Here is a 25,349-nt window from a genome sequence, read left to right as displayed (position 1 = left end):
CTTTACTAGGAGGTTTGAGGTTAGATTCTATTATACTCTGAAAATTGAATTTGAATAGTTTATAATATCTCATTTGTATTTCATTCATCCAAATAAAATGATAGTATCTTATTGCAAAAACTTTATTCAATTCTAGAAGCATAAACTGATTCCGTTTCATAAACTATTTTGTAAACATGTTCACATCAAATCAGAATCAGCTGACTTCAAGGTTATTTTACAGCCCTAGGGCCGTAAAAATTTTACCGGCCTGGTCAGAAAACAATCACTTTCGGCCTCCATATGACGCACGTAAACCAGCTCATTACATCCAAGTGGGGCGAAATAGTATATTTCGCACCTAGGGCCGAAAATGAGACTTTTCCGGCTCGAAATCGGTTTTCAAGTCCGAGGCCGTAGGCCGAGGACTAGAAAAGATTGAGAGCCGGAAAAACATTTTTGCCCATGGTGAGAACGTTATTTTTCGCCACACAGAAAAATAAACAATATAAATATGGGAATAATTGTTTATTAGGCACTTCCGAAAGCAAAACAGGAAGGTCATAGCTCTAGCAAATCTGAGGTAATCTGAATATCAGGAAATTGTCCAAGTATTTTTATTTTTTATTCTGATTTGTCTAAATAACCTAAAAGATTATGTTCAATTATGTAAGAGGTTGAGTTTATACTTTTTATTCTTCCAAATGACAATAAGATGATATTATTATAAATGTATTGATTCTTGAATGATAAACACAAAAAATGAAAAGATTTTGATCAGCTGTTTTAGCACACTTGAAATTTGGCCAATCTGAATGTCAACGTCAACAATCTTCAATTATTATGTAAGAGGTTGAGTTATACTTTTTATTCTTCCAAATGACAATAAGATGATATTATTATAAATGTTTTGATTCTTGAATGATAAACACAAAAAATGAAAAGATTTTGATCAGCTGTTTTAGCACACTTGAAATTTGGCCAATCTGAATGTCAACGTCAACAATGCTTGTTGTCGTTGACTTCGGAAGTTTAGGTTAGAAGTTCTATCCTACTCTGAAAATCGAATTTGAATAGTTTATAATTATATATCTTATCTGTATTTCATTCATCCAAATAAAATGATAGTATCTTATTGCAAAAACTTTATTCAATTCTAGAAGCATAAACTGATTCCGTTTCATAAACTATTTTGTAAACACGTTCACATCAAATCAGAATCAGCTGACTTCAAGGTTATTTTACAGCCCTAGGGCCGTAAAAATTTTACCGGCCTGGTCAGAAAACAATCACTTTCGGCCTCCATATGACGCACGTAAACCAGCTCATTACATCCAAGTGGGGCGAAATAGTATATTTCGCACCTAGGGCCGAAAATGAGACTTTTCCGGCTCGAAATCGGTTTTCAAGTCCGAGGCCGTAGGCCGAGGACTAGAAAAGATTGAGAGCCGGAAAAACATTTTTGCCCATGGTGAGAACGTTATTTTTCGCCACACAGAAAAATAAACAATATAAATATGGGAATAATTGTTTATTAGGCACTTCCGAAAGCAAAACAGGAAGGTCATAGCTCTAGCAAATCTGAGGTAATCTGAATATCAGGAAATTGTCCAAGTATTTTTATTTTTTATTCTGATTTGTCTAAATAACCTAAAAGATTATGTTCAATTATGTAAGAGGTTGAGTTTATACTTTTTATTCTTCCAAATGACAATAAGATGATATTATTATAAATGTATTGATTCTTGAATGATAAACACAAAAAATGAAAAGATTTTGATCAGCTGTTTTAGCACACTTGAAATTTGGCCAATCTGAATGTCAACGTCAACAATCTTCAATTATTATGTAAGAGGTTGAGTTTATACTTTTTATTCTTCCAAATGACAATAAGATGATATTATTATAAATGTTTTGATTCTTGAATGATAAACACAAAAAATGAAAAGATTTTGATCAGCTGTTTTAGCACACTTGAAATTTGGCCAATCTGAATGTCAACGTCAACAATGCTTGTTGTCGTTGACTTCGGAAGTTTAGATTAGAAGTTCTATCCTACTCTGAAAATCGAATTTGAATAGTTTATAATATTTATAACTTATCTGTATTTCATTCATCCAAATAAAATGATAGTATATTATTGCAGAATACTTAATTCAATTCTAAAAGCATAAACTTATTCCGTTACATAAACTATTTGTAAAAACGTTCAGCACCATGGATATTGCCCAAGTAGTTCCAAAATTATCCACCAGGCTTCGTGATGAACGATTAAACGCAGTACGATTAAACGCAGGTTTGAGGTTAGATTCTATTATACTCTGAAAATCGAATTTGAATAGTTTATAATATATATCTTATCTGTATTTTATTCATCCAAATAAAATGATAGTATCTTATTACAGAATACTTATTCAATTCTAGAAGCATAAACTGATTCCGTTTCATAACTTATTTTGTGAACACGTTCACATCGAATCAGAATCAGCTGACTTCAAGGTTATTTTACAGCCCTAGGGCCGTAAAAATTTTACTGGCCTGGTCAGAAAACAATCATTTTCGGCCTCCATATGACGCACGTAAACCAGCTCATTACATCCAAGTGGGGCGAAATAGTATATTTCGCACCTAGGGCCGAAAATGAGATATTTCCGGCTCGAAATCGGTTTTTAAGTCCGAGGCCGTAGGCCGAGGACTAGAAAAGATTGAGAGCCGGAAATACATTTTTGCCCATGATGCGAACGCTATTTTTCGCCACACCAAAAAAAAACTTCCCAATATATAAGAAATTAAAAAATAAATAAAATTCAAACAGCCTATTTTGATAGTTTGAATCTTGGTTACGACAACTTTCACTGTCAATTAATTTCAATATTACTAATTAATGATTTACAATAGTGACAATATTTTTATACTATTAATATTTCGAATAATTGTTTGAATTTTTATAGCTAGCGCTTTGCGCCTGGTGCAATATCTCATGGATAGATGGATGAATAGAATTTTCATTACTATTGTGAAATAATGTGATTAAAAAAAATTAATATAATTGCATATTTCACAGTTTTGTCTCAAAATATATCTAAAAAATTGATTGAAATTTAAATTACGGTAACTAATATAAAACATAGCTAATAAAAGTCGAAATTCATCGACAAAAAAAATGTCACTGACCGAGGTTCGAATCTAGATCATGTTTGTATAATTCACTGAGCTAAGAGCTTTTGAGTACACGCCTTTACACTCTCGGCCATTGCTCCTTTTGATCGAACTGACCTGTAAGTCAGGTAACGTATGTAGGCTACTATAATTATAGTGTAGCCTATAGCGGCAAACTTTAAGCCGGTTTGCCGGCATTTTCACAACAAAATATTGCTCTGAAAATAGTTAAATCATAGAGAAAACATTCGAAGATTCAATCTTGAGTGGGCCTAATGTTTTCTCTATATGGTTTGATATTGAAGAAAAATTATCTAAAAGTTTTAATAATGAATTACGGAAAAATTACTAGGAATTTTTTAGTCAAGGCTGAGTTTCACCAGTAGGCTTACCTTAAACTTTAGATCTCTGCTGTATTTTCCTATTATTATTGTTGATTGTATTGCATTAAGAAGTGGAATTCGATAATAAAAAAGAAACAATTATTACTCTACCTCACTTTTAAATATCGATACAATTATTGTACTTTGATTTCAAATTCGATTCTTCACTTTTAAAGACTTGCGATACGTACCTTTCTGACAATGGACAATGTAGCCAACATTATATTGTTGAGGCTATGGATATATCATCGTATTCTATTGTTTGATATCAAAAACACAATAATAAATATTAAATTATGAAACAGTAATTTATAAAATATATTATTATAGACATAATACCGCGATTCACGATACATAATTATATAGATTATTACAGTCATTATGAGATTATCTCTCCATGATTTTTGTGAGATCGGACACGATCAGCTGTTATTCAAGGTCATTTTACAGCCCTAGGGCTGTAAAGTTTTACCGGCCTGGTCGGAAAACAATCACTTTCGGCCTCCATATGACGCACGTAAACCAGCTCATTACATCCAAGTGTGGCGAAAAAGTTTTTTCTACATATTAAGATATTTGAAATTTGTTTCACCAAAATATTAAGATTTTGATTGACAGCTTATAAATTAAAGATTGAATTATAGAACATTTACAGATTAGACATATATTATACTATACATTATAGAGTGTGACAGGTCATTTTGCTTATTTGGATAATAATTATTATCCGTAAAGAGACACACTGGGGTGTTTCACACCCCAGGGATTTTTTTTCTGTTCTGCAGTTGACAATATCAAACAGATGGGAATTTATGCCCAGTCTAAATTAGGTTTGTAGTATTATCAACTACTCTCCACCACTTCCAGTGAGTAATAGCATTCTACTAGGTCACCAGCTCATCTTGTTCTTCGTTTGGGGTGTTTAACACCCCAGAGTGTATTTTACGTAGGACTTTTATCAAACACTTTTTTTACAAAGATTCACTTGTATTGTCACTACGAATGTGGATCAGATTGGAATGAATGCTATGATTCTCTACAACTTGAGATTCAAAACAATAAAATGAAGAGACGTGAGTTTTTGATGAAGTTGTCATTGGCAATGATCAAGCCATTCGTTCAAACCGGATTCAACACTTAGGCGGAACATACGTACTACTAAAATTAGTATAAATATTGATAAGCAGTGCTTTACTTTTGATTTCTTTATGCACTTGGAACAAAAATGATTAAGAAATGATGAAGTATGGTCTAAGTACTTTTTTTTCATATTTTTCAAAGAAAAATGCTAAATTAAATTGGGGTTTTCAACATCCCAGTGTGTCTACTGTGTTAGCTTAAAGTAAGTGTGTCTCTGTAGGGTTATACTAATGACCCGATATTTTATAACATACAAACACAGACGGTCAACGTCCGTCAGTAAGTCATTGTCTTCAGTAAGTCAAAAGTGAGAACTCGCTAACGCCCGTTCAATAATCAATACATGCACGAATACATTTTGTATTCTTATAGTGTCATGAAGAGTAGCATTACGATTGAATATTTATTTAGTTGTATCATAGTCTAATAATATTGATCTGTGATAAATGGTCTTATGTTATTTTTTCTCTATTGTTTTATTGCTGGTGTACTCAGTTCTGGTATTACTCCAAAATAAATAGGAAAGCTAGATAGACGAGTCTCTCTTAGTACTTTATACAAAGTGGCTTTGGATCATTGTCTTCATTATGCGAAGTCGAAAGAAATGAAGGTTGCACTTTAGTATATGAAATGAACTTACACGCATTTGAAAAGTACTATAAAATAATTGATTGAAATGAAGAAAATCATACTCATACGTTACAAGAAACAGAACATGGAATAAATCTAATTCTCAGTAACCTAACATTCATTTATTTAATTGAAGTCAACGTCAGGTTTGAGGAGAACCTACAAAGATGATGAAATGTAATTGTTTCTTCGGTCTGTCTAATCAATTGAAATTTTTAATGAATTATAGACATATCAAAGGTCCTCACCCGCTGCCAAGGGTATTCGGGGGATTGTAAATAATCGCTTGAAATTATTGTTGTGATAATTAAATTCTATATCAAGAAATAAATAATATTACAGCTCAGATATCACAGACAAATTTGTTATGTTTTGTACTTTGATTACAGTTTTAATGAATGAAAAACAGAGAAATGTATGTGTAACAAGTCCCATCTCATACAAATATTGGGATCAAGTTAGTTTAGATAGGTTCAAGCTCATCAGTTATTTCTATACTATTGACCAAGGTTGATATGTTCCTAATTCTATTGGTACTGACTTTGAAGCTAGCCTCAAACTAATGAAAAAAGTAGTGATGTCAGGTTAAGGGCGACTCCAAGCCGCTATTCTACTTTAGGGAGGATCACATTTGCTGTGGTAGCAGTTTTCAGGATGTGTGTCTTGCTTGCTACTAGGGCCCAGCCCCGCCAACAGAGGACCGAAAATGTGTTGGAATTCACTTTGTCGTCGGCTCCACCACTTCTGGCAAGTCGCCAAATCGTTTCGCTCTCTTTCTTGCTTTATATACGACCCGATCGAGTATCTTCTTAAGATGAGTGTCTCATGAAGAAATAGAAGAAGTCACAGAGAAGGAAGATTGAGGAAGAGGAAGAAGAAAAGGGAAAATTGGAGGAAGGGGAGTAGGAGGAGGAGGAGGTGGAGAAGGTTTAGGAGGAAAAAAAGAAGAAGAAGAGGAGGTGAATGAGAAGGAGTTGAAGGAGGTTGAGGAGGAAGTAAAGGGTAAAGATGAAATAGAGGAGGAGAAGGATGATAAGTAGGAGGAGAAGGTGGTGGAGGAGGAGTATGAGGAGAAGGAGGAGGAAGGAATATTATTATTGTGAAGAAGAAAAGGCAAATTGAAGAATGAGAAGAGAAGGAAAAAGAAGTTGATGATGGGGAAGAGGAGGAGTAGGAGATAAAGAATGAAAATGAGAGAGGAGAGGAGAAGAAGACGAAGAGGAAGCATAAGAAGAAGAAACAGGAGGTGGAAAATGATAAAAATTAGACGATTAAAGAGGAGAAGAAGAGGAAGAAGAAGAAGAAGAGTGACATTCATGAAAAGAAAATTACGATGACGGAAAAATAAAATGAAGATGAAGAATTAAAAGGTGAAGGCGAAAGAGAATGAGGATGAGAGGGAAAATGAGCAGAATAATGAGGAGTATAAGAAGTGGGAGAAGTTAAAGAAGGGAAAGGGAATGAGAAAAGTATAAGAAGAATAAGGGAAATGAGAACGGGAGAAAGTAAGTAAGAGAAGTAGAATAATAACTAGAAGATGAAGGAAAAAAATAACGAAGAAGAATATTGAGAACACTGCTCTGAAGTATCACTCTTCTGCAATGGCTTTCACTGTCACTGCTTCTTCCTCGACATCTCAATTCCTGGATGATGGCCATCTATTAAATAAAGACAGGCTGATGATCTCCAGCTGCATGTGTTCTGATATCTTTGTCCCAAATGGACCGTGACTGAAGTATGGCCATTCCCATTGGACTCTCCCCTCAGTGAATCACTTATCTCAAAGTTTAATATTGAGAGTAGAATCATCCGGTAGACTCTAACGGTAGTACTCATAAGGAGCACATAAGTCTCATAGATTGACAAATATTTGAGAAATGAAGATATCCTTGGACGTAGAAAATAAAATGTGTTCATGTTATGGCCATCACATACCAACGTAGCGTAGCTAGAAATATGTCTTTTGAAAGACGTAGCAGCATCTTATTATGTCCATTTCTTCCCACCTTTAAACCGGTATAGCATAGATTCAACCATGAAGGACATAACGGTCCTTATGACGTACCCCTCCCCCCCCCACTAGGAAATACTGAAATTGAATGTTTTTAACGGATGATTCTCATAGAAAATTCTCTTGAGATGATTTCAGCCGAAATATGTATTTTTTTGTTAGGAAGGCCTTAAAAAGGTATTATAATGAAAAAATTATATTTTGGCTGTAGGACATAATTTTATATTTTTGGGTGTTTTCCCCCTCCCCCCAATACTAAATTCGAAAATTCCCAAGGAATCCTGTTCAGAACTAATTGTTCTTTCACCTGATGTGTGGTTTTTTATCTATAATAGCAAAATATCCAAGTTGTATTGGGTAGAAGTGGTAGGTTTGCATAATTTTGAAAACCCCTTAAAAATACCCTTTTTTGAAAATTCGTAGCTCCGGAACCAAGAATGGTAGAATCCTGCGCGACCACTCGATTTATTGGAAATGTTATTATCTTTAATTTTGTCGAGAACGATTTTTCTCCAAAAACTCAACATTTTCGAGATGAAATGGAAAAATTGAAAAAAGTCCGAAATTTTAGGGGTTTTGGGGGTGAAGCCGCCCTCTGGCGTGTCAGAAAATTTCAGATTCGAATCCAGCGCCCCAAAATACATATAAAACCGTCGAGAAAAATTCTTTCGGGGCTGTTTCCTGAAAAACGACCATTTGACTGGACTATTATGTAATATAACTTAACTGACACTGCTCAACTAGAAAACAATTCCGCTGAAGTAGAAATGTATAGAATGACGTGTGCGAGTCGATCGATTCCCCTAGGTGTGAATGCATCATCTTGTCACCATCATTTTCCTCCCTGAATTCACATTTCCACCCCTTTTTCACTGATCTACTTGTCACTTAGAAACTGAATATTTCTCCTCATCCCTTCAATTCTACATTCTTATTATTCGCTTTGCATGATCATGTACTGTGAATTCGATTCCTTTTTCTTACTTTTCTGCCGTTGATCCTCAACTTCATCATCTTCATGTCATCATCTAGATATATATCATTCCAAGATGACAAAATACAACCGAATCAAATTTCACAGCCTGTTAGCTAATGGTGAAAGCTATTGTGATCGAATGCTCTCATGACATTTTTTCTCTTTTCTCGATTCTGTCTTTTTCTCTGCAGTACAATGTCATATTCTTCAATTGATGATACTGTATTGTTTTGTGACGGGCATGATTCAATTTCGCCTTCCATGAAATAACATTTATGAAGGAGACGGAAGACGCAAAACATTCGGAGAATGTTACTGCTGTCTGACATATGTGATCCAATTTGGCGAGCAACGAATAACATTCAACCAGGAAAATACGAAGGACATCTGAAATAATGTCTTCCTCATCTCCAATTTCTATGAGGATGTGAATGAAAATTGAAATTCTCCATTAGGATGTTATGAAATGAAAATTAGGAAAATGTTTTATTTTTCTCTCATTATTTCTATGAGGATGTATGTATATATGTCTCTTAGTCCTTTAATGCTCTACTTTTAAGTTTATTCAACTATTCCACTTATTATCATTATAATTATATTTTTTTACTTTTTCATTTGAAATATAGTTTTGTTTTATTTTATTTTATTTTACTGAGTATTGCTTGTTGAATTACAATTTAGTATTGTATTGGAGGGTTAAGTGTAAAAGAGGGCCGACTGCGCCCTAACTTCGCCCTCCCAGGTATAAAATAAAGGCAGTCATTCTATTCTATTCATCCATATATTTGCCTAAATTACAATAAGTTGTGTGGTGACTATTTCGTATGGAATTGTTTAAACATTTAAAATTATTGTGATCATCCATTGTGAAATGTATATTAATTTGGGCTCAATTGATCTTAATTTATAGTAAGATACACTTGAAATTCCATCACAAATTCAGTGTCGGAATTTCACATGTATCGGAAGTTAATGTACAGTGTCGGAAGTTTATAATTTCATAATGCATATAAGATCGTATGCATTTATGATCGTAATATTGATCAGATCGTATGCGCTGTGATACACATTAAAGTGTCTGAGGATGCATCAAGATTCGAAATAAACAATTGAACTGTGAACTACTATGCTCCGTACACAATTACTTTTGACTTGGAGGATTATGCGGCGCAGAGAAATGGAGGGAGATCAGCCGATTACAGTGATGGATAGAGTCATAGTTGGAAACGCAGTTTACCACTTTATCAGTCGAGTCAGTGCTTGCAGAAAGGAAACTTCGTAAGTTTAAAATGAGCGCTTGAATACTCACTAGAAATTAGAGAATGCTGTCCGGTTCAGAACGGTAACATCGCCGCCGTTGTATCTCTACGCCTTCTCTGCTGCGCATGTCCATCCCAAGTCAAAAGTAATTTTGTACAGAGTATAGTAACTGAGAGAATTGAATTTAATTGAATCGCTGCCTTTATTGAAAGGCTAGGAGGGTGAAGTTGGGGCACAGCCGGCCCTCTCTTGAGAGTGAGAGAAATAAAACGGCAAGGAGAAAAAGAATTGAGAATAGAGGAAGAATTGGAAGAAGTGATTGACACATACGTTTTGGAAACGAGAGAATCCGTCAGAATTCAATTATGTAAGCCAGATTAGAGTGAGTGCCTCCACCTCGTTGAATGGCTGGTAATCTGGTTTAAGCGTTGACATTCAAGTGCTGTTCGCTCTCCAACAATAATACGATTGCATGGAACGGCCTGGCCTCGTTCTGTTGAATTGCACTGAATTCAGTAGTTTGATGCACTCAGTGGAATCAGTGCGCTGAATTGCAGCACCGTTCGGAAAGCCAAGTCAAGTATGAAGTATGGCTGATGGGTCTGGATTGCACCTAGTGATGGGTCGTTGACGTTTCAACTTTCAACTAAACGTCTACGAAACGGAACTGGTTTTGGATTAGAATCAACTAAGCTGGCTGATGGATCTGGATTGAACATAGTAATGGTTCGTTGACGTTTCAACTTTCAACTAAACGTCAACGAAACGAAACTGGTTTTGGATTAGAATCAACTAAGCTGGCTGATGGATCTGGATTGCACATAGTAATGGGTCGTTGACGTTTCAACTTTCAACTAAACTTCTACGAAACGAAACTGGTTTTGTATTAGAATCAACTAAGCCCAACAATGTTAGTTAAGGTGTTGAATCTGTTCATGAAAAGTTACGAGTATTATCAGTTTATTGAGAATGATTCTTTATTGGTCACATTATCAACTTACTCCATTATTAATGAGAAAGATAAAATTTTCAGAGAATTCACCCTGATACCGTATGTGATAGTTGAAGTTGAAACAATCTAGTTGGAAAAAATTGATTTAATACTTATGAATAAGCATCATTATACTTAATACTTTTGAAGTAGTTTAAAATCAATTTGTGACAGTGTACGCCGACTATATAATTTTTACTGCTCTCATAATCTCAGAACTACTTGGGGTATCAATGGATGAACTGAAGTTTTATAGTTTTTCATAGTTGAAGATTTATAGTGAAATGAAAATCAATGGTTAGTCTCTGAGACTAGTTTTAATGAAAATCAACATAAAAATTTTTCACTTAATATAATCTAGACAATTGTTAGCTGTTGAAAGCTGATTCTCTATTCAAACTACAATAAAATATTTTTCATTCCATAAATGTATTTCTATTTTCTCCAAATGTGTTCAGCTGAGTGAAACCAAGACGAGTACTTGAAGAAAATATATTACACAGGTTCATAGCACAATGTTTAGCAGAAAGTATTTGAGAATTGAACTCGTCTATATTATGTTGTGAGAAAACAGTTGATTAACTGTTAACTTTCTGAAGCCAACCTTCTAATTGTTCAACTTGTCTGTTCAACGCCTAACCCTACTCAATAGTTAACTCATATCAACGATCGCTTTTCAATTTATGCTTGCTACGATATGTTTATTATGAATTTACCTCATGATGCGAAATTGGTAATAGGGTACGAAATTGAAATCTTCCAAAACGGCTTGTTTATGGTGCGAAATTATGGTATAATATGTCACCTCGCTTTGAAATTATTCCAAATTGAACAACCTATCTCTTCGGAACGGGCTTTATGCTATGAACACATAACGTTTATTGTCAATGTTACATTTGATGGAAGAAGTTATGCGTAGAATTTACTGCTGTGAAAATGCATACATTGCTATAAACACTGATTGAATGTCTATGCTGTTACGATTGATCACAAAATCGTCAATCAATGCTTGATCAACCGTTATAAATCTAGCCAACGATCGCTGATGAAACTCCGACTATCAATAATTTTGTAACCTGCTGTTTGTTTTCTGAATTTATTAACAATCCACAGTTACAACCTAACCAGCGATCAGTGATCAAACTTTAATTGTCGATTTTAACATTTTGAGTGTGTGTCCTCTAAATTGTCAATCTGTTGTTTATCAGTGGCAAACTGACCAAACTGATGTTGATTAGTTTCAATTATTTAGAATCTGTCAAAGGAATTGAAAAGTTTTTGCGGAACTGGTTTTGTTGAGATTGAACTACTGGGTAACAATGTATTTTGCAAATGGATTGTCTGAAGCAAGGGAGGAACAAGGGAACCGCCAAGATAGGGTAAAAATATAGATTAATTTGTGAGCTAACCAAGTAAATTTGTAAATTTTACCAGTTGATATCAATTATTGTTGTTGATGGCTTCCGTAGTCACTCAACCAGTCATCAACATCTTACTCAAAGCACCCAGTCCCATTTTACGATATTGATATCCGCTCGAAAGAAGTGTTTATCTTGGAAAAGGTTTCCCTTAATGTCGTATCCTTCACTAATGTATTGCCAAGTGGACACTCTTGCACGACCAAAGTGATTCACTCATCTTCTTTCCTTCCTTGTTCAACTGTCCTTCTCCTCCCAATGCTTTCTCGATATCCAATCTTCTCTCGCTCCATTCTTATCTTATTTTCTTATTCTGTTGTTGGATTTTGGATTTTTCATTGTTTATGTAGGTCATATAACTGATTGCCCCTTCAATATATCACCCTATACATCTTCACTCCATTTCCATCATTCATACTTTGTTGACGTCTTCGAGCTCTTGATTTCTTCTTCCCTATCATTTTGTTCTTCTTTTGATCCCTGTTCCTTTTTTTCAGCCTTCTTCTCTCGTCATTCAAGCCTTCTCGCCCAGCTTTCACTTTTTGTCTTACTGCTCTCCTCCCCTCCCTCCTTTGTTTCAATATTTTCATTATTCTTTCTACTTTTACATCTTCTTTTTTAATTCTTAACACATTAATTTCCTTGTTTTGTTCTTTTTCTCATTTGTATTATTTTCAGAATTTTTGTTCTGTCATCATTTCTTAATTTTCGTTCTTCCGTCATTCTTCCTTCGCCTTTTACCCTATCACAGTATCACTTTTATCTGTTTCCTCATTTCAGACTTACTATTTTTCCACCCATTCCTTTTCCAAATTAGCCCATTTTCAATATCCTTTCAAATTTTTCCTTCCTCAATTTCTCTTCTTATTCGAATTTTTATCATCATTTTTGTTTTCTTATTTTTTCAACCCTCTTCTTCCTGCTATTCTTCTTTATTCTTCCTATCCCTTATTTTCCTCTTCTTCTCCATCAATCATCATCTTCTGCTTTGAAATAATCATAATAACAACTTTGAATATTTTTCTCGGAGTCTCTTGTTTCCTCCAGCTCTCAGCGCTCTGTCCTCAGCCCCAGACAGAGACGCGCTCTTGTGTTAGTAAAACTCGTGACGTCATCAATCTCTTGTCTCTCCACTTGATTCCGCTCGGATCCTTTTATCCCAATTCCCATATCCTTATTCCCTCACTCTTCTCTCCTCTCCTCTCTTTCTAAGCACTCGACCACACCACCATCTCCTCTCAAGCGCTCTTCTTACTTCTCCTTCTCCATCTCTTCTTTCTTCTTCTTCTCCTTCTTCTTTTCCTTCTGCCGCCTCTAATGTCGGTTACTTGTCGACTTCAACTCAAAACCGTCGTTTTTCACTGGTCTCTAATCCGCCATTTTGTTTTTCCGTTCCACCGTTTAGCTCCGGCTTACAAATGGCTTACACATTATTGATCTACTTCCCCAAGTATTTCTTCTCTCTAGCTACTTCATTACTTATTGTAATCACCCCGCTGTTATTTAGGTCCTATTTATTCTTGTGATCCTCATTGACTGACATATTTTGCAGAAACCATCTCAGTAGCAACACAATGGCCACTACGGCTGTAATAGAGAAATTAATTCAGTTCTCTTTTGTTTTGCGCAAAATAAAGATTAGCGAGCCTCAATATATGCGCTGCTTTTGATGTACTGTATTTTAATAAAGAACTTCAATTGACTGAGTCGAACATGAAAAATAAATGAGAATAGAAATTAATTTGATTAGGTTTTTGCCAGAAGTGAATGGAACGACGTCCCTTGCGCTGTACCCTGTACGGTTTCTGTTTTCGACTCTCCAATAATAGTATCATAGTTTTATGATAATTTAGAGAACTCTGAACAGTGTAACACATATAACAACTTTAAGAATAGTTGGATATTTAAAAGTAATTAGAATTTAAATAAGAGGACTAAGAAATTGTCAAAAACCACGGATTTTATTGATAGTTAGAAAGACCGGTTTCGGTTGTTACACCATTGTCAATCTCTGATAAACTAAAGAGTAGTTTATTAGAGATTGACCTTAAATTATCAGAGATTGACCTTAGTTCATCAGAGATTGTCAAACTGATACTAAGACTGAAGACTAATAAATTGTCGAAAACCACAGATTTTATTGATAGTTAGTAAAACCGGTTTCGGTTGTTACACCATTGTCAATCTTTGATAAACTAAAGAGTAGTTTATTAGAGATTGACCTTAGTTTTTTAGAGATTGACAATGGTGTAGCAACCGAAACCGGTCTTTCTAACTATCAATAAAATCTGTGGTTTTTGACAATTTCTTATTCATCTTATTCAATATGAATAATTACCACAATGTCAACTTATCAACTACACAAAAAGTGTTTACAATTTATTTGAATCTGTATTTGTTAGTTTGCGTCTGAAATGCAATAGATAACTTTTTAACCATGTTTGCACAGTTTTAAGCTGCTCCAACTCCAAAATCCAACTCCTACCAAACCAAACTTGGAGCTTGAAACTTGGTTGGTATGATTAAAGTTATGTATTTCGTTACATGTATCCTGTAGCAATAATAAAGTTTATTGTACCACGCAGCTCCAAACAAGTTGGAAATCCTAACAGAATAACTGTCAACTGATTCTAGAAATCGTAACTGAGGAACAAGTTGTAACTGTCAACAGATCTGAATGAGTTGCAAATCGCAACTAAGTAACTGTCAACCAATTCCAAATGAGTTGGAAATCGTAACTGAGAAACTAATTCAGTTGCCAACTTGGATGTTATGAGGTCTCCGCTGGTTGGTCTACTTTTAAGCCAGAAGAAAAGTTTGTCCATTGCTTCGATCAATGTTTTGTTCATGTTGCAAACATTAAACTTCCATTATCTGTTTATAACTTGTTCCAATCCGCTCGCCTCCAAAACTTCTAAATAACTTTTACGGGGTATTAGTGTTCCAGCGCGCTCTTATTGATTTATGAGAATTTAATTTGAAAATTGTAATTGAATAAAAAAGTTGAGGAGTTTTGTTTCGTCCAACTTCAAAAAATCTACATGTGGTGAATATTATTAAGAAACTATTGGAAATTTTCATATTTTCATGGAAAGTTTGTTTTTTCAGTTTTCACTACATTATGGTAGTTATGGTGTTATAGCTTACTTTCACAGGAAACTTTGTAGTGTAATATTTTCCTTTATTACATGACATGCGCCCATCTGTTCCATAGTTTTCTGTAATATTGTGAAACTTGAATAAGTAGTATTCCAATTTCTCTCATCTTATTCATTATTTACGTGATAATGGTTGGTTCCTGAAAGATTTCTCATTAACTTCAAATATAAAAATATAATAGGAAGGAAAAACCGATATAATGTTAAGTAGTAGAGCGTAAAAAACTAATCTTATTTTGGAATGTGTCATTGCCTAAATTATGAAGGAATAATAATAACACAAAGATTGTTTTAGTATTTCATCTCCCAATTAGATCAGTGTAGCATAAATAAAAATAAATGAATAAAGAATATTTATTGATCTTTAGTTCTATGCGAAGATCTCATTTCCGATTACATAGGGGAAACAATAGAAATATTGAAATCTAAGATGTAAGATTGAATGTGTCTTCAAGATTCAAAGATTTTTAGAGATTGTTGCTAGTGGAATTTAATGGTGCATTCTGATTGGCCAATTTAGTAGTCCATGCCTGTATCAAGCCAGTAATTGGTCGAAGGCGGAGTCTAGGAAAAAAGAGGAGGGGCAATAGGCGTGTCGGTTTCTCTAATCCAATAAGAGATCGTCAGAGTCGTTAATACCCTTCCATTGAAACAATTCCAGATGGCACTTTTAAAATTCAGTGACAATGCCAACAGATAATATTTAAATAGATGTCTCTTCTATCTAATTATTGTTCGGCTGTAATTAATTCATACTTGTGATTCATATTAGTAAGACATCAGTCCAGTATAGTTCATATAAGTTCAAATTCATATGAATAAATGATTAATTTATTGTGACTGAATAATTTAACGCATTAAATAATTACATCTTGTACATTCCATTCAAGTCGAAACCTTTTCCAGTCTTCAATATTATTTTCTCTGTTGAAGATGGTGTCCGTAAGAACCCGAGTCTTGTGCTTTGATGCTGGAATTAAGCGGACCAATCATAATTCAATTATAATGTCCCGTTTTCCGTTTCCATTTGCGATGAAATTCTGAGAGATTACATGACACTTCATCTATAATTCACTCGGCCATAAACTTGAAATCCCAGGACAACTAAACTATTAGACAAGTTGCTCTCAGATGCTGTTCAAACATTTAAATTGTCCGCCAAGTCCTTCCACTGTCCCTAGACCACCCTCCTCTCCCCCACCCAACGATCTCGTGCAAGTTTAATTTCCAATTTCCACTGCAAAAGCACTTGATCGTCCCAGGTAGCAGCTGGCACATATCGGATTTATTATCAGACAAAACAATGAATTTTCAAATTTTAATGCAGTTTGTATGTAAAGCTGCTTAAATCATACTGAATATTCGAAGTGGATACTAGACATTTGACATTATTAGAGTATTATTGAATGTTTTGTAACTCATATCACGGGCGAACCCATGGCCATCTCTATGGCTCATCTGGTGGCTATGGCGAACCCCAAAATAATGATGATAATTACGAGTCATAAAAATATAAACCAAGACTCACTCTTCATGTTCCAATTCATGGCTTCCATTGAATTTCATATAATCAGAGCAGTGAGTATAGAATGTATACAATGAGTAGTGAGTATAGAATGTATACAATGAGCAGTGAGTATAGAATGTAAAGAATGAGCAGTGAGTATAGAATGTATACAATGAGCAGTGAGTATAGAATGTATACAATGAGCAGTGAGTATAGAATGTATACAATGAGCAGTGAGTATAGAATGTATACAATGAGCAGTGAGTATAGAATGTATACAATGAGCAGTGAGTATAGAATGTATACAATGAGCAGTGAGTATAGAATGTATAGTAGTGAGTGTAGAATGTAATTACATACTATCCTCACTGAATCAGAGTTGGCTTAAAGTTTTGGATTTCTCTCCAAATGCGAATCAAGATCAGATCTCCGAGCAAGGATTATTATTTTTTTAGTGTCGTTGAGCAGTCACTACAATAGTCAATAGAACAAACACAAATCATATCACAGCCAGAGAGCATAAAGTATAATATACTCTTTGTCCTCTGCAATATCAAATTGAAGAAATATTATTCATGATATGAGTATTCGAAAATTGCAACTTAATTGGGTTTCATAAAATAATACCTTACGTCTTGTATAATAGCTTATTCAGCGTGATTTAAAAAAGTGTATAACGAAGACCATGCCTGTAGTAGGGTATAGAGTTCCAACTCTCATAAAAAATCGCTAAATCAATTGAGAGACCTTCTGCTTGATGTCTTCCCCTCACTGTAGTACGCCCCTTAACTCCTCCCCCTCACCTTTATACTGGATTGAACCCCGAAATGTCAAGGGTTCTTCAGCCGAGTCAGGGTCTTTCTCTTGACAGCGGTAATTGTTAAACCCGGTGAAAAATTGCTGTTCTTGTTCATTTAGACTTCATGCTCAGAATAGATTTCTGCCACTCGTTTTCAGAGATAATAATTGTGAGGATAGGCTTGCAACCCTTTTTAGCTAATTAATGGAGGGATAAAGTAAAGTGAATTCACAGGTGTTGACATGCTATAATTCTCGAAATCAACTTCTAATTTACGAATTATAATTGCTATGTAATGAATGAAGACATTTGAATTACTTTGGTATCCTCGAATTGAAGGGGTGAGTTGAAATCGCTAAAATATTGAAAATTTAGTTGACGTTCTTCATATTCTTGTTTAAATAAATCATTTTCCATTTCTTAAACGTGTTATAGAATCAATGCGTAAAGTTATAGAAACCAGAGTTTAACTAATCTATTACCATATTATGGTGTTTGAAACCAATATTTTGAATCGAATATATATTAATAATATTTATAATATTCAATTAAACTGTAACATCACATTCCATAATGATACTAATGTAATGATCAAGTCTTGGGATTTAATTTCATGACTAAAAGGGTGTAATCAATCGCACAATACATACTTATCTCATGAATATCTCTGAATATCTCTGGTTGTATCGATACATCTCAATACATACTTACTGACACTTAAACGTTCACAGGTATAATTCCTGCTGTTACTTGGTATTTTCGTCTCATAATCCAGCATAGTATCAAATTAACTTGTTTTTTTAGTATAATGATGAAACGAAATTTTGCATCGATCAGGAAAATCATAATTAAAATTGTTTTATTCGAAATACATAACTCTAAAAAGCTTTTTCACGAGTCAATGAACCGGGAAGTAATTTCATCAATAATCTCTTTTAAAACTGATTTTTGGAGTTCCCAAAATTCTCAATTCAATTAGTGATACGTTCAAAAACAGTTATGGAAAGCATTGACAGTAGATATTATTAATGATTGTTGAAATGTTTTTCATGTAGAAGACTCTCATCAAGTCATTATGAAATACGAACTCATAATATGATTCCAAATTTACATCTAGTTAGCAGGAGATTATTTGGAATCATGATGGCTTTTGGAATTTGCAGGTAACTCAAGTGTACATAATTAGGCTTCAATTGTGCTTAATCTGATTGAATTCCAAGTTGCCAGTAGTGTATGTACACAATGCTAAGTACCAATAGGCACTTGAGCATTACTGTCTAATTGCATCAATATTATCATCGAGTTCTGTATTGCAAACAGCATACCAAATATTGTTGGTCACCCTCCATCAACGCATAATTGACCGAGCGAAGTGAGGTCTAAGATTCAAGTCAACGGTTTGGCTTTTCTCTTAATGTTTGAATGTTTGAATGTTTAAATGTTTAAATGTTTGAATGTTTGAATGTTTGAATGTTTGAATGTTTGAATGTTTGAATGTTTGAATGTTTGAATGTTTGAATGTTTGAATGTTTGAATGTTTGAATGTTTGAATGTTTGAATGTTTGAATGTTTGAATGTTTGAATGTTTGAATGTTTGAATGTTAGAATGTTAGAATGTTAGAATGTTAGAATGTTTGAATGATTGAATGTTTGAATGTTTATATGTTGCGCATTTACGGCGAAACGCGGTAATAGATTTTCATGAAATTTGACAGGTATGTTCCTTTTTTAATTGCGCGTCGACGTATATTCAAGGTTTTTAGAAATATTGCATTTCAAAGATAATATAAAAGGAAAAAGGAGCCTCCTTCATATGCCAATATTAGAGTGAAAAACAGACTATAAAATTATTCATCATAAATCAGCTGACAAGTGATTACACAGATGTGTGGAGAAGCCAGTCTATTGCTGTATTTCCATAAGGTCTATAGTTTCAATCAGGTACTTGTGGATGAGAATACTGCGTAAGGTCTACTGTTCACAGAACTACTAGTAATTAAGCTGCTTTGTGAAGTTTGAAGCCATATATTCCATTAAATTGATAGATCACTGATTCTTTATAGACATTATGAAACTCACTTATATTTTCATAATAGACTCACTTCATTATCAAACTCCAGTAAAATCTTGAAGTAAGTCTGACAGATTTACTTGACACTTATGAACTTTTTTGTTTGTTTCAGATTTCCAAAAATTAGAAAGAGAAGCCCGCATTTGTCGGAAACTTCAACACCCCAACATAGGTAAGTCAACGCTTTCAAATACTAATGATTCACAAGCTTTGAATTCTCCGGTTCTTCACAAGGTGAATTACAAACTTCATCGTTGAGGGTGTTTGCTCACAGAGAGTGGTGAAAGCGGGTTTAGGAAGATTTAATAGATATCCATATTATATCTATACCCTTTCAAGACAGATGGAACTGGGAGCGCCTGACAATTCTATGTGTGCACTTACCCTAAGTGTACAACTATCACTTGTTGAAAGACAAACTCAAATTTAGTCAAACAGTTGTCACGCTATAGTGAGGTCCACGTTTTAATAGCAGTGAAGAAAGATAGGAGAAAAACATTGCCAAACCTCTGTCTTGTCAATGCCTTCTATAGACGGTAGCAGATACAGGTTTATCGATGTAATATTAACTGTTCACTCTCGTTTAAAATAATCAATTATATTTTATCAAGCAATAAATTATATATTTTAATAATTTCATAGTGAATTGACATAATTAAGACGAAATATCTTGTTGATTAATTATTAATTCTACTTTGTTAAATTCGATCTAGCAGCAGAGCAAAGCGAGAAAGAGATAGCGCTATCCGATTTGTTGAATGAAAGACAAGGATACCATTGCTAATCAAACACTGCCATTATAACGTGGACCTCACTATAGTACCTATAGTGAGGTCCACGTTATAATGGCAGTGTAGGATTGACAATACTGTTGCTGTCCTTTTCTATCATACAACAAAAAAGATAGCGCTATCTCTCTCTAGCTTTTCAATGTTGTATGTTTTCCAGAATATTTTGTTTTACTTTTTACAGTAAAATTCCCAGCCGCAATTTTTTTTCTTCATTCTATCAAAATACTTTAGTACACAAGTCGTATAATTGATTTAAAATGTATTTTTGAAACAATTAAATAATTTTCAGACATTACCGTATGAGAAACACAAATTAAAATACCTGAAATTTCATTTTAAAAGTAGATAACTAACCATCCTAGACTTCATCCATGCTTCAGTTAGCCTACACGTATAGGTTAGACCTACTCGTACCGGTATAAATAATATTGAAAGGTTATTTCAGAATTATTTCAATTGAAATTACTTATTTTCAATAGGATTTCTATTTTTCTCTTATTTTTAAAAGAAATTGGAATAGAATACCTACCAAATAACTTAATTTCTGTTGTTTTGAGATTCAGATTGGTGTATCACAGCTTTTTAAAATAGCCGCCATTTCAGGTTTGTATAAAAATAAAATCTGATCTCAGTTATGGAAGCAAATTTTTGAATGAAATTATGAAAAAATATTTATTCTTGATTGATTTGGCATTAAATTGATTATTTTATCAAGAAAATTATAATTATTATGTGATCAAATCTAATGGAATGAATTGAGTAACAGCTGTGTACACTCAGTGGCAAAATGGAGAGACTTGGCAACGTTTTTCTCCTATCTTTCTTCACTGCCATTATAACGTGGACCTCACTATATACTGGAAGCGATTCTCAGCCTCTCTACTGGAGAAGTTTTAGCATCAATATTATCATAAAAATTTTATACTTCTTTACTTTTTCAATGTGAATTTATGTTAAGAAATGAGTTTATTCAATTTTGAACTTCATAAAATAGAAACTCAGGATGTGAAAGTGTTAATTCTCAGTGATAAAACTGGGTAATTGAGTAATACGGCAAGGCAGAGCATCCAAAAGGATCTCTCTGTCAATAAAAGCTATATTAATAAATAAATAAATACTGGAGAATATCCTCCATCCTTCAAATAAAATCTTATTACTCATTAATAATAATATTAATGATTATAGAATCAGCATTCATGAAAAATATTACATCTAAATTTCATTTGAAATGCAATGTAAACGATAGATTATTTTTCAATCTTGAATGAATTTTTGTTACACCAGTTGAATTGCTTGATTTGGTTCTCACGATCATAAAAGCCAAGCTTTCAATATTGTTTCTATGTTAAGTAAAACTTTTGGTAGAGCTTTATTGTCCTGGCCCTCAATCATAACCAAGGCGAATGAAAAGTACGTTTAAATAAATTTAATTAATTAGTTTTTACTTGATGAGTTCAAAGAATAAAAAACGTCGGACAACTTTTCTTTTTCCTACAAACAACATCATTTTCTTCATGAAACACTAACATCTGAATAGCTCAATACTGTAAAGATTACTTTGAGAGGAGATGCAGGCAGTTTTCCAGACAAAAAACTTAGTCTAAATTCAAAATTAATTAGAATTCAATCAATTTGTCGCCCAAAGCTCTCAGTTTTAATTTCCTAAATTCTTTCGTGAAGAGAAAACGTATTTGGTGAATACTTGGTTGTTTGATGGGAGATGAGTGATGATATTGGTTGAAATGAGAAGAAGAGAATTGATGAAAAGAGAGAGTGAGAGAGCGTGATAGAGAGAGTCTTGTTTTCTCCCGGACCGATAATTGAGCGATCACAAATGTTATGATGAAATGAGAACAATATTGTCCTTTGGATGGGCTGGGGGAGCGGGGACTCATGAGGGGGGACTTGTCATTCAAATTTCATTTTCTGTCAATACTCTCTTGCAGGGCTGACTCTCGACTTTCCAATTATTGGAAAGTAATTCGACTCTTCTTCTCTGCTGAATTCTATCGGATCGAAGCAGCAGAGCAGAGGAGGAGCTGAGCTGCCTTGTCATGACTGGCTCATCCTCTGCTCTGATTGGAAATTGCTGCCTATTTCAAAAATAATACTCATGGAGAAGGAGAATGGTATAAAGATATGAATAAAAGAGAATGGTAATAAGGGCGGGTTAGGGGTGTGTTTAGGGAGAGGTGAAGGAGGAGAAAAATAGTATTTGGGGAGATAGAATTAAGAGATTGTAGGAGAAGGAGTTGTAGATGAGAAAGGAGTAGGAAGTAGGAAGTTGATTAGTAAAGGAAAAACAAGTACAAGTAGAAAAGAGGAGGAAATGAAATAAGGAAAATATGGAGAAGAAGGAAGCGGAGGACAAGAATGAGAAATAAGGAGAAAGAGCAGAGAAATAATAGAAAAGAAGGAATATTGAGTTAGTCTAGCTACACACACATCAATTTTTTTTCGTACGATATTTTGCCGTCCTTATAAATTCTATTAGATTCAACGGATGATTTCAAACAGATGATGTATGTCTTGTTCCGTTTAATCTGATAAAGTTCATAAGCACGACAAAATATCGTACGAACAAAAATTTACGTGTGTATGCGGGGCTTCAAGGTGGAAGTGGAATAGAAAGGATGGAGTAAATTCGAAAGGGCGGAGAAGAAGTAGAAGAAAACAGAGAGAAACTCAGAAAAGAAGCGAAGAAGCGAGAGGGAGGGGTGAAAGCAATATAAATGAGAAGAAGTGGAATGTGAAAATTTGAACAAGAGTATGTAACATAACAATGTAACATATAGAAGAAAAACTAGAAGAATTGGAAAGAACAAGATTAAGGTGGAGAATATATCAACAACGGAGAGATAATGATATACAAATAAATCAAAAAAGAGAGAATACAATAAGAAGATGAACAGAAGAGCAAGTGGGGATGTTAAGGAGGTAACCGGAAGAATCGATAAGAAAATTGTGAATAAGATGAAGAAATAATAAAAACAGAATTAGAACAAGGAAGAAGAAGAAAGACCCAAAAGAAAGGTAACAAGAAAAAGTGAAGGAATATTGATAGAAATGTGGTAATGGAGATGATGAAGATAAATGTTGGAAGAGAAATGGGGAAGAAAAACTAGAAGATAGATCTTGCAGCCATCTTGCGTAGACAAGACAAGATGTAGAGCGTACAATCTAAGGCTAATCTAATCTCTTGGAATAAGAGGAAACTTTGCAGTTATAATATGGCATGGCAGCATTTCGGGCTCGAGTGGAGAGATGCCTGCGAGCATGCTAAACTTTGCCGCTCAATTGCATTTGACATCCATCTTCTTTCTCTTCCTCACTCTCTCTCTCTTTCTCCCTCTTTCTCTCTCTTTCTCTCCTACACTCTCTTTAACCGTCTTTCTCTATTTCTCTCCATCTGGAAGTGACGTGTAATCAGGTTCACGCTGAATAAACTTTCGAGATAATCGAACTATCAAGTGAAGGTGTGAAGGGTGATTGGAAAATGATGAAATCCTGTATGAGCTTGAAAGCTTATCTAAACAGTAGACGTTTTTGATAAATTCATACTGGCAACCTGGTACTGGCATCCTGGCATACTGATTCACACTGGCATCCTGGTTAAGGGCTATTTATCTAAAAGAATCCTGATTTTGGATAAAAGATCTTGAATATACTAGTGTATATATTACTATACTATCTACACATTTCGATTAGAATACACTACATCATACATTTTTATATACCACATCTTCAGATTCAGTACAAACTCTATAGAAATGCGGTGTTGTAGTGTGAAAGTCCCATCAATTTACAGTGAACCAAGCTAACAGACCTATGGCCCGGTTGCACAACAGCAGGTTAAATTTTATGGAATTAAGCAGGTTGGTTCTCATGGAATTAATCACCGTTGAGATTTAACCGGCTGTTGTGCAATCGGCACTGAGGGCCGGTTTCCGAGCTCGGGATTTAGCTAAGTCCTAGACTTTAAACAGCTGGAGTGAGAAAATTGGCTTTCTAAAACGGTGCGTAGTCGCAGCTTTTATAACAGTAGTCATAGTTTTTACTTTCCTTGCCCTATTACCATAGGTAAGGAAAGTATTGCTTTCCGAAAAAAATTAAGGTACCCAAATTTCTAAAGTTCTATACGTTTCAAGGTCCCCTGAGTCCAAAAAAGTGGTTTTTGGGAATTGGTCTGTATAAGTGTATGTGCGTGTGGTGTGTGTACACGATATCTCATCTCCCAATTAACGGAATGACTTGAAATTTAGAACTTGAGGTCCTTACACTATAATGATCCGACACGAACAATTTCGATCAAATGCAATTCAAGATGGCGGCTAAAATGGAGAAAATGTTGTCAAAAACAGGGTTTTTCGCGATTTTCTCGAAAACGGCTCCAACGATTTTGATAAAATTTATACCTAAAATAGTCATTGATAAGTATCAACTGCCAGAAGTCCCATATCTGTAAAAATTTCAGGAGCTCCGCCCCATCTATCCAAAGTTCGATTTTAGATTTCCAATTATCAGGTCTCAGATATAATTTAAACGAAACATTTCGAGTGGAAAAAATTCAGCATGGAAATCTCTTCAATTAATGTTCAATAACATTTTCACCTAAAATTGAAAATAAGCTCAAAATTTGAGAAAATGTAATTATTCAATTGAAAACGTTTGGCAACTGTTGATTCTATTAGATCATTCACTATGAAGAGATAGCAGATCTCGTGTGTATCCAGGGTTATAAAACTGTCAACAGCTGGCTCAGATCTTTGACTTGAGATGCGCGTTTACACTAGCGTCAGGTGATTAATTTTCATAACGGCAAGGAAAGTTGTGTGAGTGCGCCACACCAGATTTTTATTTTCTCATTTCTAGAATTGGAAAGGTTTTTCCTTAACGAAATTAGACATTCCTAAATAATTCAAAATAGCTGAAACTTTACACTATTTTCTCTTTATTTTATTTTGTGTTCAATTTTCTAGTTTTTCTTAATTTAATTCAAACGTGACTATGACAAAGACTGCGACTACGCCCTGTTTCGGAAAACCAATTTTCTGACTCCAGCTGTTTAAAGTCTAG

At 34.3% G+C, this 25,349-nt stretch overlaps 1 protein-coding gene across 30 annotated transcripts in view; it reads left to right on the top strand.

Moving 5' to 3' along the window:
* Positions 1 to 25,349, top strand: part of LOC111048716 (calcium/calmodulin-dependent protein kinase type II alpha chain) — a 249,474-nt gene that overhangs the window by 145,873 nt on the left and 78,252 nt on the right. For all 30 annotated transcript variants that reach the window (XM_022334664.2, XM_039420856.1, XM_039420857.1 and 27 more), the window contains exon 3: positions 19,595 to 19,654. In XM_022334664.2, coding sequence (XP_022190356.1) covers positions 19,595 to 19,654 — 60 coding nt within the window. The remainder of the gene's footprint in view (positions 1 to 19,594; positions 19,655 to 25,349) is intronic.

Source organism: Nilaparvata lugens, chromosome 2 (assembly GCF_014356525.2).
Source record: "Nilaparvata lugens isolate BPH chromosome 2, ASM1435652v1, whole genome shotgun sequence".
NCBI lineage: Eukaryota > Metazoa > Arthropoda > Insecta > Hemiptera > Delphacidae > Nilaparvata > Nilaparvata lugens.
This window is presented reverse-complemented; position numbering and strand designations above follow the sequence as displayed.